Source organism: Diabrotica virgifera, chromosome 3, assembly GCF_917563875.1.
Source record: "Diabrotica virgifera virgifera chromosome 3, PGI_DIABVI_V3a".
Lineage (NCBI taxonomy): Eukaryota > Metazoa > Arthropoda > Insecta > Coleoptera > Chrysomelidae > Diabrotica > Diabrotica virgifera.
Window position 1 is genome coordinate 176,079,390 of NC_065445.1, and position 14,100 is coordinate 176,093,489.

The 14,100-nt window shown below is 33.7% G+C and overlaps 1 protein-coding gene across 1 annotated transcript in view; it reads right to left on the minus strand.

Annotated features, from left to right (window-relative positions):
* LOC114339427 (tyrosine-protein kinase transmembrane receptor Ror-like) overlaps positions 1 to 14,100 on the minus strand; it is a 294,108-nt gene that overhangs the window by 187,477 nt on the left and 92,531 nt on the right. The window contains exons 3-4 of the mRNA XM_050647610.1: positions 10,299 to 10,396; positions 2,206 to 2,346 (exon numbers count right to left, since the gene is read on the minus strand). Of these exons, the coding sequence (XP_050503567.1) occupies positions 2,206 to 2,346; positions 10,299 to 10,396 (239 nt within the window). The remainder of the gene's footprint in view (positions 1 to 2,205; positions 2,347 to 10,298; positions 10,397 to 14,100) is intronic.

Below are 14,100 nucleotides of genomic sequence, written 5' to 3' on the forward strand. Positions count from 1 at the left end.
CTAACAATTTTTAAGCTAATTGCTTCTCTCTAAAGCCATATTTTCTACAAAAAAAAAAAAAAAAATAAATAAAAAAATTCCCACGCATTACTATCATCTTCCTCGAGGCACTTACGAGTGGAAAGTTATGTTGCAAAATGTTTCATCAAGTTATCACGGAAAAGGAGAAAATGCTAGACTTTTTCTAGGCGCGACTGCTCCCGGGTTAAATTTTAAGCATTTCGGATACTGGATTATTAAATTATTGTGAGGTATTCCAATACTAAAAGGTACTCTTGATGTAAGTCGATAAGATGCACCGTTTTCTAGACAAATAGTTTTGAAAATTTTTCGTTTTTTGAATTTGAAAAAATAATTGAAACAAATTTTCAAAATAAAACAGTGTATTTTACCGACTTAAAACAAGAACAACTTTAAGTACTAGAATACCTCATAATTAATTAATCTAGTGTCAAAATGCCTTACAAATTAAAGACAAAAAAAAATTGTGTGATACAATGAACAATGACCGTTGGCGTACCCAAAACGGACGCCTATGATCGGTACTAGAAATTCGCAATTGATGAAATCGATTCATATCTGGAAGATAAATAAACATATCAATTTTCGTTATTCTAGATAGTTTTCTTGTGAGAATTTTTTACAAATTCAAAACACGAAAAATTTTCAAATCGATTTTTCTAGAAAACGGTTTATCCTACCGACATAAATTAAGAGTACTTGTTAGTACTAGAATACCTCATAATTTAATAATCCAGAGTTAAAAATGCTTAAAAGTTAAAGAAAAAAAAGTTATGCGAAAAAATAACCCTTGCACTACCCAAAACGGACGCCTATGACCATTACTACAAAAATTCACAATTGATGGAATCGATTTAAGTCTGGAAGATAAATAAGTATACCAGCTTTAGTTTTTCTAAATAGAAGCGTTCGGGAGGTATTAAAAAAACTAATTATAAGACGCCATCTTTAAAGAGCTCTAGCTCCCTTAGGAAGCATTTTCGGACTAGGTGAATTGGGTTAAATTGTTTTAAAATTATCTGAGGAATCTCCTGTCTTCGTTTGTCGGTAGAGATTCTCGACACCCTGTATATCATACTAGTTACGTCATCCATCTTGGCGTGATGACGGAATCGATGATTATATTAAATGATAATAGGGATCGTGCAATAGCTCATTTGAAAGGTAATTCAGTTCTCTATTCAGTAATATAAACATTAACATAATTATTGATACAGGGTGCCCAAATTTTTTTTTAATTAAATTAATTTAAAGAGAAAGAAGAACGTATGTAATTTATTTAATTCGAAATACATTTTACTGTTGTCAGAAAATAGGAAAAAATATTTATTTGACAAATAAATATGATTTTTCGCTTAAATTCCATATTAAAACTGCCACCCACCTGCCTTTTGTCAGTTTGAACATTTAATTTAAGCGAAAAGCATGTTTATTTTTCAAATCAACATTTTTTTTTGTTTTCTGACAGCAGTAAAATATACTTTTAATTAAATGCACTACACACACGACCCCTGTTCTTGTTTAAAAAAATTATCGATTACGTCATCACGCTCAGATGGATGGCGTCACTAGTACGATGTATAAGTATGCCAAAATATTATAATTTAAAAATAAAAATCGACCTGTTTCGGGATTTATCTCTTGAATCGCCCATTCTCGAGAAATTATTCCACGTCCTCACTGTATATTTGAAACTGCTTTAAAATTATGACATAATGTTAGTTAACCTTTTACCGTTAGGAAAGTTACACAAATAGGTCAGCATTACAGGTCATCTAGGAATCTAGGGCTTGATAACACCATAAGTGTCCGCTTAGAGCTTAATATTTTTAATACCGTGCACCGTAGGTATCTCGGATGAGTCAGTTTTCTGTATAGACAGTGACGCTACGGCTCAAGTCGGGTTATATATTTTCTTTATGCTGTATAGTAGTCTAATATTAGGTTTGTTCTAGCAAACAGTCAAACTAGTCAGAAACCGTCAGCAATTAGTTGCTCAGTGAGAGAACATAAGACAGTCACCAGTGCTATCCTCTATCTACTCGCGCTGGTCGACTATTCGCTGATGGTTTCAAACCGTTTGAAACTGATGCTAGAACAAACCTAACATTTTTATTGTACTTTTCGTTAAATTAATAAAATAAAAACCTAGAGAGTGCATAGATATATTTTTACTGAACTTACCTCTTCGCCCCTCTTTTTAAGTTTCCTCCATATACAAAAAGTTAAAAATACTAAAATCAGACATCCGACTAAAGACGCTGCAACTGGAATAACGTATGTCTGTATGTTATATTCGGAAGGGAAAATTGTTGATTTATTTTCCTGCAACAAAACATATTACTAAAAATTTTGTGAAATAGGTGTTACCACCGGATCCACATCAATAAAAATTTGTGTGTGTGTTGTATTTTAAGATACAAAAAATATTTGCGGCACTTTAAATCGGGTCAACTATTTTTACGACGTAAATATTTATTTTGTGTGTTGTACCCCCGAATCCACTTAGCGACAAGTGGATAATCCACATTAACACTGCTGTGCGGCAAAAATTTCTTTGAAGTCGACTGAAAAACCGACAGCGTGACGGATAACGTGTGTTGTTCGTCACGAAAAAATTTTTGCATAAATCCATGCGGCGCACAGTCCATATCAACAAAAAGTTCAACCCACACGAGCAAATTTGTGTCAAATACAACGTACAACATAATTTTTTATTGATGTGGATCCGTCTTTAGAAGAAAACGGTCATTTCGCAAAAAATGTTTAAATTCAGAAAATAAACAAAGTCAGTGTTTGATCATAGTTTGGTCCTACTGGTCAAAGTTTTTGATAGAATACGACTGAAGTTGTTAGGTATATTAATTTTTTAAGATATATACTAATGGCCAAAAAAATGCTAGGACCAAATATTTTTTTAAACATTTATTTGTGGCAGTATACTATGATATTCTTAATATTTGATAACAGTATAAACAAATTTGCAACGTCATTTTCGTCAAAAAAATAATAATGTGTGGTCCTTCTTGATTTTCTATGCACTTAGTTAATCTAAGGGTAAGAACAGAACAAGTGGGTCGAGGTGGAGGTGTAGGTCGCGGCGGATGCTACTAATTAAGTCGCGGTCGATGTCGACAGCACATAGCAAGGAGGTCACCTGCGCTGTCAGTCGAGCTAGAACCACTATCAAGTGAAGTAGTTTAATGACATTTGAATGACAAAAAGACTATGCTATTGCGATGTTGTGTCAGTCAAGTGATGATAGTGATGAAGGGTCAGCTGTAAATAATCAGTTCCTTCTTCATATTTCAAAAAGTTACTGAATTTAATTACTTTAGAAATTCAAAAATAGAATGAATACAAAAAAGGGGTTATATAAAAAGTATCAAATCAGATAGCGCAGGTAATGACACCTTGGCTTCGAACGGACCAATCACAGGGAAGCATCCTTGTAGGCCGCGCAGTAGAAGTCCATGTAAAACAAACTTATTTTATTTTCAAAAGCATCGATGTAAACCTCCTGGATGGCATCGCGCTAAACCTCCATCGCGACTTACCTGCTTTGTTCTCTCCCACTCACTACAATATGTTTGTTTTACATGGATATTGACATCGACCGCGACCTCCACCTCCACCTCCACCGCGACCCACTTGTTCTGTTCTTACCGTAAGGGGACATTGATCGAATTAAATGGTTTATATTGCGGAATACTCATCCAGATTTTTCTTATGGCATATCACAGGTCTTCTAAGTTTGCTGGAGGACGTGGAAATCGATTTAGGTTTCAACTTACCATATCCCACACATGCTGGATGGGTGACAAATAAGCTGATCTTGATGTTATCTCCAAAGTCTTTATACCAGATGCTTGTACGAGCTCCTTCTTTTGAAAGATCGCATTTGGAATGGTTTGTAGGTAGGGGTGTAAAACCGGTTGAAGTACTTCATCAATAAATCGTCGAGCTGTCAGAGGGCCGTTAGTAAGAACTAAAGGTGATCTGCTTTCTAAACATATAGCACGTCAGACCATAATGCTTGGTTGTCATGCTGTATGACGTTTAACAGCCAAGTACATATATATTTCATCTCTCACCTCGAAAACGTCTTACCCTTATAATGCCCTTATACACCCATCAAATCTACCCAAACAAAACCTAGAATTATTAGCGAAGCGGGCAAAATTCCATTGGCCATTCCAGTTTTGCCGAGCTCTGCACCATTCGAAGCATCGAGGCTTATAAATACTGTGGTGTCAAAGGTAACGGCAAAAGCAGACGGTAAGCTCTCAGTCCAATTCCAAAGTAATCCTTGATTAACTGTTCTTCTTGAGGTTATCCTTCATGTAGCTGCAAGTAAATCATCTCTTACTTGGTGTATACTGCCCATCTATTTCTGAGAGCAAGCAGTCTAAAATGGCACAGATCACGGCAGTGGTGGGGAAAGCGGAGGCACAAACCGGGGCCCTCCGAAGAATAACACCAAATATCGGAGGGCCAGGTAGTGCTAAAAGGAGACTGTACCTCCACACTATACAGTCCACCCTTCTCTACGGAGCTCCAGTCTGGGTCTAGGTTCTACGCTATAAGAAATATAGAGACGTGCTAAACAAGGCGCAGAGGAAACCTCTGTTGAACGTAGTCAGCGCATACAAGACTACGTCCACCACGGCCTTACAGGTGATAGCAGGCGCCCCTCCTATCTACCTGCTAGCCAGGGAAAGAAAAATATTATACGAACAACAAAACGGTCACCTTCCGGAGGTAAGAGCGGCTGCCAGAGAGCAGCTTCTCACGGACTGGCAGGCAGAATGGCAGGCGGAACATAACAAAGCCCAATGGACCAAAAAACTCATCCCGAATGTAGGGACGTGGTACGCTTGCAAGTTTAAGAGGGTTAATTTTTATTTTACTCAATTTTTAACTGGACACGGGTCCTTCCGGACGTTCACTCACAGAATCGGCAAGACTGATAACGACGTGTGCCGGACCTGTCACGTGAGGGAAGACGCAGAACACTGTGTCTTCCGGTGTAACGTCTTCACTCGCAAACAGGCCAAGCTCAGGAACAGATTAGGTGAGGTAGGCCCAGATAATATAATTAACGTCGCGATCGAGAACAAATTAAATTTTGACTTTATAATTGACATCGTTACGGCCATCGTAAAACGTAAAGCTGCTCTAGAATGGGTAGAACAACAAAACGGGTGTAGTGAGCCCTCAAAGTCAGCAGAATAAAAAATAAAAAAAAATAAAAATAACAATAAAAAATAAACAAAAAATAAATAAAAAAGTAAAAGAAATTAAAAAAATACAAAAAGAATAATACTTTTCTCAGTAATATTTACAAACATCGTATACAGAGATATACCCCTATTCCCCTATCTTACGTTAAGAATAAGATTTAGTAACATTGAATACCGATACACATGACCTCAACCCCTACTTTATCTTTATTTTCAATTCAACACGTCACTTAAAGACCTCCCCTATCCTCCTATTCGCTCTTAGGAAGGTGAGGATAGCATAGCAGGGCTTAGCCAAATCTTCTTGGGACCTACTTACAGACCGCGCGGAATATCCCTATGTATCGTTCACTAATGAACACGTCCAGGGATGTTCCTGGTCGGAAGAGGGGGTGGTTTTAGTTGGTAGGCGGCTGGTTAAGGGGGGCACGCGAGACTCATGAACCATACTCTGGTCTGTGGGCCCCAGCGTGTTCTCCTCTCCTGTCCGAGTCCAACAGTACTAGAGACACCTTCCCTAGTCTGCTAAGAGCGTTCCACCTCAATCCAAAAAAAAAAAAAAGATCACGGCAGTGCAATATTCTTGGACGTCCAGACCCTCCACGATACTGATGTCTCGTCATTGGACTACCTCCTTCACACTTTTAACACCGTTGATGGATCTGCATCTATTCTTCGTGAAGTGTTCCGTATACCAAGACCAAGACCCGTCTACAATTGGTCTTTTTTCCAAGTCGCTTAATATAAATAAATGACGAAATTGCTGAGGGCCGCGAACTCTTGTCATTTTAAATTTTTGGGTAAATAAAAAACAATCGAAATAAATGACTAAAAATTACAAATAAACACAGAAAAAACTTTCTCTTCATTTTTATTTTTGCGAAAAATAAGAAAAATACTTCAGTAAAAGAAAAGATAACTAGGTAAAACTTTATATCAAATTATATATTTTAGATAAAACTTTCAAATAAGTTTTTATTTCAAAGTGACATAGAAATCTAAACACCCACTATAAATTATTAGATATGTATACTTGTTGTATATGTATTTTGAAAATACCAACTATCTTTCAATCTGATTGAAACAACTTACTGGGGGAAATGAATAAACAATGACTGAACGAATAACTTCTCTAGAAGTGCTCCCAAAGTTTGAGGAGGATGTTCTAAACTAAGAAGTCTGCAACTTCTCAAACAAACAAACAAAAATAAAATCGAAGGGCCCAAACAATAATTATAAAACAGTTTTACAGTTTCAAAAGATGAGGCGATAGAAGACGTAGGAGTTTATAACATCTTTATAGTCGAAGAAATATAAGATAAAATCAAGTTTAGAAACTTTTTCCGTTGAACAAGGGTACTTTTGGCGTTATTCAGGATAGTGACCAGACATATCGTAACGGGACAGTTCGTAACCACACAAATGGTAGTGGACAATCCGTAACAGCGACAGTTCGTAACGGCGACAATTCGCAACGGCGACAGTTCGTAACCACGACAGTTCGTAACTATATATATATTCGTAATGCTACCATTCGCAACGTCAAATTGAACTATTCTGTTATTTTTGTTAACGTAGAAACTAACTTTAACAGTTACAATGATTGAAATTACGTCTATCAATTTAACGAAAGAGCATCAGGATAAACATTTTCAACACATTTCGTATTTCGTGGAGAAATAAATTGTTAAAATTGTATTGTCGCTATTAGTAATGTAAATTGAAAAAGAATAAAAAACCGCTAAAGGCCGCAAAAATGAGTGGCGCATACAATTAACCAGCTACAAAAGGGCTGATATGAATATAACGTGGCGCGAAAATTGTATTTTCATTTTGATGGAAAATAAAATTCTAGTTTTATTTTAAAAGATGTTTCCATAATATTTGCTAAATGTGAAGTAAAACGCGCCACAAAAGAGCTTCAAAATACAAACTCTATCAAAGTTACTCTTTTGTGGCGCGTTTTACTTCAAATTTAGCAAATATTATGGAAACATCTTTTAAAGTAAAATTGGAATTTTATTTTCCATCAAAATGAAAATACATTTTTGCGCCACGTAATATTCATATCAGTTCTTTTGTAGCTGGAATATTGTATGCCCCACTCATTTTTATGGCGTTTGCCTGTTTTTTATTCTTGTATCAGGAGTTTTTCAAAGTTATTTATAAATTAAATGCATGAAGTTGAATATAAATGTTTCTCGATTCCACGTTAAGCGTTATAAATGGTCGCCTTTCTAGCATTATCTCGCAGACGATCTAGTGTATATCGAATGTACACTAGATTTGTTTTGCTATTCGAAATAGATTGAAAAAATATTGGGATGGCCGGTAAATGAACTCGGACTGCCCTATCAAATTTAGTGTCGTAACCACTACAACTACGTAAACCATTTCGGTGATAATGTCAAATGGAATATACTTTGGAGCTTGATAACTTCGAAACGGCTTAACTGATTTTGATCACTAAACATTAGTTTCAAACGTATTGACAAGTAGTATCTGATGCATCTAAAGTCAAGTATGAGAACTGAAGGTATTACATGAATTATTGAGCTTGAAAAACCGTTTCCCCATAAAAAATAACTTTGATCACATTTATGAAGCCTATAACTTAAAAATTAGAATTTTCCCATATTAGAGGTATACACCGTTAGACGCGTCTAGAGTCCTCTTACAAACGCTCAGCTATTGGCGCAATTCGTAGGTTGAAATTTTGAGTAATTGTCGAAAAACCAAAATGTTCAAAGTTTAGTTTTTCAGTTTTTTGGTATACTGAGCCGTTGGAAAGGTAATGATCAGTACTAGAGAAGCCGCAAAGGTCGGATTTAAATTTTCGAAATTCTTGGGAGTTTTGGGGATGAGTACAAAAAACAGACCCTACATTGAAAGGGCCGTAAAATCCACACCCTTATACCAAAATATATGGTTGATATGTGGATAGGCGAGTATTTTTCTATACTTTAAGATGGGATTTGGTCCAATTTTCCATTCAGTCAGATTTAGAAAATCGAAAATTTCGTGTATATATTATAGTGTCCCATGTACAGGGGTTGTGCGTCACTGACGAGAACTGCCGTTCTCTGGGATTAATATTATAGTAAATACATTATTATTAAACTATTTTTAAAATGATGAAAGGGTTGCCAATGCGAGTCCATTATACAATTGGATATGGTAATTGAGTCAATACTCGCAATCTTTAGTTTGTATTTTTATTAGTTGTTACATAATCGTGGGGCAACCGGTTTCGAGTCTTACAATATATGACTCATCATCAGGCCCAGTGCAAAAAAGTCTTCTCATTACAAACTACAAGCTAAAAAACACAAAACGAGAGACATGTACACATATATATATAAAACATAAAAACAACTTTGTCTTGGTTTTAATCACACACCATGAAGCCAAGCAACTGTGTAGTATTGAACTCAACCTTCCATAGTATGTAAAGATGAGACTTATTGTCATTGGGAGCGACCAATCTGATGAAAATTGCTTGGTATATAATTTTAATATATATATACTACCATCATTCCTCAACTAGTTAAGGGATGATGGAGTTCTGACAAGATAGTATGCGATCAAAAGACATAATATAAAGTTATTAGTAATTGGTATGTACTTACATAACAGCCATTGAAACTGTTCCACAGCTAAAGATGTACATGCAGTCACCAGCTCCCATAAGGATAGTTGATCGATCAAACAACCTTTAGTCTCTTATATTGTAAGTTGTGTTCAATGTGGAACTTGGAAAAGAAAAGTTCTTATGTTCCCAAAGATGTGTGTTTTATATCCTTCACAGTTGTTTGTGAAGGACAACTGTCTCTGTTCCCTTTCAACTGTTTGTGAAACAACTGTGAAGGATATAAAACACACATCTTTGGGAACATAAGAACTTTTCTTTTCCAAGTTCCACATTGAACACAACTTACAATATAAGAGACTAAAGGTTGTTTGATCGATCAACTATCCTTATGGGAGCTGGTGACTGCATGTACATCTTTAGCTGTGGAACAGTTTCAATGGCTGTTATGTAAGTACATACCAATTACTAATAACTTTATATTATGTCTTTTGATCGCATACTATCTTGTCAGAACTCCATCATCCCTTAACTAGTTGAGGAATGATGGTAGTATATATATTAAAATTATATACCAAGCAATTTTCATCAGATTGGTCGCTCCCAATGACAATAAGTCTCATCTTTACATACTATGGAAGGTTGAGTTCAATACTACACAGTTGCTTGGCTTCATGGTGTGTGATTAAAACCAAGACAAAGTTGTTTTTATGTTTTATATATATATGTGTACATGTCTCTCGTTTTGTGTTTTTTAGCTTGTAGTTTGTATTGAGAAGACTTTTTTGTACTGGGCCTGATGATGAGTCATATATTGTAAGACTCGAAACCGGTTGCCCCACGATTATGTAACAACTAATAAAAATACAAACTAAAGATTGCGAGTATTGACTCAATTACCATATCCAATTGTAAACTATTTTTATTTGTTTCATTATATTTTTCACACTTAGTTTTACTACTTAAAACGATAATTGAAAAAAAAACTTTTCTTCACAATTCTTTAGTCATATTACCAAGAATTACAGGTTTACAAGAATATAACATATTATGCAAAAATATGTGTGACCTATCTAAAAAGAAGTAGCCTTAAAAAAAGTACCATTACTTTTAGTATAGAAATCTATGCAAAATGCATTTTTATTAAATTCAGTAATACCGAATGTGCTAAAAAAATTTAATGGGCGTTACGAATTGTACCGTTACCAATATGTATAGTTACGAACTGTCAGGTTACGAGATGTCGTGGAACCTAAGTATTCAGAATACATAAAATTCTATAGTCTGTTCTACTCTTTCGGAGAGCTGAAAATTTTTGAGTATTAAGACTAAATACTGTACAATATTGAGGTTTAATGCAAGAATATAATTTTTTCTTAGTTTCAATATTAATTATTATATCTTAGCAGATTCTATTAACAAAGGAATTTGTGGTCTATACATACCGCTAATGTATAAGGTGCTTTTGATGTTGATGTAAAAGGAATGTGATTTTCGTGTGATGCTATTGGTTGAACTGGAATTCTGTTTGAACTTTCATCAACTGAAACAAAAAACAGTGATTATTAATCTTGGGTTAACCTTAAACTGATCATAAAATTTCTTCTATGATTATTCAATTATTCGTCTTCGAGGTTTGACCCTTGTCTTTTTTTGGCGACTAGTGTGTTGGTGTTTTACTACACTTAAAGTGCAACTTCTAGAGGGGTAAGGTAAGTTGTTATAAATCCAGATGTGGAATGTACAGTGTATGTAATAAATAGGCCTATAATATTTTTCTCTAAAACCAGTAAACTAAATCATTTTATGCCAAATAAAATGTCAAATACACGAAAAATCAAAATTCTGTTATTTTAGTATATTATTATTTCTGCCAACACACGTGACAAACATAAAAGGAAATTAAATTTTCATGTATCCAAAGAGTTGATTTCTCCATTTTATGTGTAGATCTTTTTACTGCGAATAACAACTGTCATCATTTATGGCCGAGTGATGATCATAAACCATCAATTATTATTCACGCAAATATGGGACTAATATTAAAAAAGAAAACAGGAAATGAATAAAAATCTGTTTATTTCAGAATATAGTGTGTATCCTTGGAATACAAGTATAACTGATAGTCAATTTATAAAGTCAATCTATTAGCCGAGCGGGAGATACCCCTAAAATGACCAGGTACTGACCACGCAGAGGTGAATGGCTAATTTTATTCATACTTTACATTTTTGAAGGTGCGGAAAACGAAAATATGGTTTATTTTGAATTTTATGTGGGGGAACATTGTCAAAATCGCAATTTTAACCTAAAAATAAAAAAAAAAAAAGAAATCACGTTTTCTTGCGTTTACCTCGCTACAACTCTGTTCCCTTTCAATATTTTTTTCTGAAATTTTTACAGTATATATTTCTCACTTTTCTTAAGAATATTGTACTTACTTCAAGCTTTCAGTCTTATTCTAATAAAAGTTATGAATTTTTTAAAGTGAAAGGTGCAGATTTCTGAATTGCAAAGTTTAATCTCAAAAGTTGAACGACGAAGTTTGAAATTTAGCTTTTAAATAACGTGTATGTTAAAGTTTAGAGTACAAAGAAGTTTTTTGGAAAGTTTTAGATCAAAATGTTTTATAGAACAAAAAATAGTGAAACTTTTATTATCGGCATTAGAAATCCCCAATATAACGGTTATTTTTCGAGATACTGACCATGGGTGGTGAATGGCTAATTTTGGTCTAAGATTATGTTTCTGACGGCGCTGAAAACGAAAATGAAATTTATTTTAAATTTTAGGTGGGGGAATATTGTAAAAAAGGCAATTTTACCATAAAAATAGAAAATAGTCAAATCACGATTTTTTGCGTTTAACTCGTTACAACTCGGGTCGATTTTAATTTTTTTTTCTAAGATTTGTACACTATATTATGTTGCTCACTTTTTTTAAGACAACGGTATCTGTTTTAAGATTTTTAGTCTTATTCTACTAAAAGTTATGAATTTTTTAAAGTACAAGGTGCAGATTCGTGAATTGCAAAGTTTCATCGCAAAAGTTGAGAGGCAAAATTAAAAATTTATCTTATAAATCACGTTTATGTTAAAACATAGGGTACAAAGAAGTTTTATGGAAAGTTTTAGTTACAAATGTTTATTAGAATGGCGTAACTTTTAATATAGACGTTATACATTCCCAAAATAACCCAATATTTTTAGAGATACTGACCATGGGTGGTTAATGGCTAATTTTGGTCTTATTTTATGTTTTCGATGGTGCTGACAATGGAAAAGTAGTTTATTTTGAATTTTATGTGAGGAAATATTGTCAAAATCGCAATTTTAACCTAAAAATGAAAAAAAGTGAAGTCACGAATTTTTACGTTTAACTCACTACAACTCTGTTCCATTTTAATATTTTTTTCTAAAATTTCTACAGCATATATTTCTCACCTTTGTAAAGACTATAAAAGTAACTGTAGTCTTTCAGTGTATTTTTATAAAAGTTATGAATTTTTAAAAATAAAAGGTACAGATTCGTGAATTGCAGAGTTAAATCGAAAAAAATTAAGTGACAAAATTTAAAATTTATTTAATTGATTTCATTCATGTTAAACCATAGAGTTCAAAGAAGTTTTATGGGGAGTTTTAGGTCTAGATGCATTATAGAAAAAATATGGTGCAACTTTTAATTTTAAGAAAAACGTGGTTTAACTTTTTTTTATTTTTAGAGCAAAATTGTGATTTTGACAATGTTCTCCCACCTAAAATTCAAAATAAACTTGATTTTCGTTTTCAGCACCATCAAAAACATAAAGTACGACCAAAATTAGGCATTCACCACCAATGATCAGTATCTCGAAAAATTTGCGTTATTTTGGGGATTTATAACGTAAATGTTAAACGCTGCACCATTTATTTTTATAAAACATTTTGATCCAAAACTTTCCACAAAACTTCTTTGTACTCATGTTTTATTTTTGAATTTGATTTAAAATCTATATTTAAAATTTTGTCAGTCAAATTTTGCGATTAAACTTTGCAATTCACGAATCTGCACCTTGTACTTTAAAATATTCATAACTTTTACTAGAATAAGACTAAAAGCTTAAAGCAGAAACCATTGTCTTCAGAAGTGTAAGCGATATATAGTGTACACAATTTAGAAAACAATATTAAAACGAACCAGAGTTGTAACGAGTTAAACGCAAAAAAACTTGATTTCATTTTTTTTATTTTTAGGGTACAATTGCAATTTTGACAATATTCCCCCACCTAAAATTTAAAATAAATCTCATTTTCGTTTTTGTCACGGTCAAAACATAATCTAAGACCAAAATTAGCCATTCACCACCCGTGGTCAGTATCTCGAAAAATAAGCGTTATATTGGGGATTTCAAACGTCGACATTAAAAGTTGCACTATTTTTTTTTTCTATAAAACATTTTAATCTAAAACTTACCAGAAAACTTCTTTGTACTCTCTACTTTAACATAAACGTGATAAGGAAGCTAAATTTTAAACTTCGTCACACAACTTTTGCAATGCACAAATCCGTACCTTTTCCTTTGAAAAATTCAGAACCTTTATCAGGATAAGAATAAAATATTGAAACAGGTACCGTTGTCTTCAGAAATATTAGAGCTATATACTATAAAAATTTCAGAAAAAAATATTAAAATAGAACAGAGTTGTAGCGAGGTAAACGCAAAAAAACGTGATTTATTTTTATTTTATTTTTAGGTTAAAATTGCGATTTTGAAAATGTTCCACCACATAAAATTTAAAATAAACTCCATTTTCGTTTTCAGCACCCTCGAAAATATAAAATATGAATAAAATTAGCCATTCACCCCTCCGTGGTCCGTATCTTGAAAACTAAGCGCTTTTTTGAGGGTGTCCCGCTCGTGTATATACCTACACATCGTTAGTAAATAGCCCATTGAAATGTTACATTTTTTAGGCCGTACCTTGCATTTCTTAGAGGAGTCAATTTTATTTTTTTATTGTGTAGAGGAGATCAGTAGGAGCTTAAGTTCAAGTTTTTGGGGTCGTCACCCTTGTCCCCCGGCCGCCATCTTGGAAAAGGGGTGCAAAGGGGTTTCGCGCTATATCTCGTAAACTACCAACTTTACAGAAAATCTAATAAAACATAAAATGTAGCAAATTAAATTTTCTACAATTTTATTTCTATTAGTTTTTATCAAGTGACCAACAAAAAAGATATAAACAAAAATAAGTAAAAAATTTTTAACAA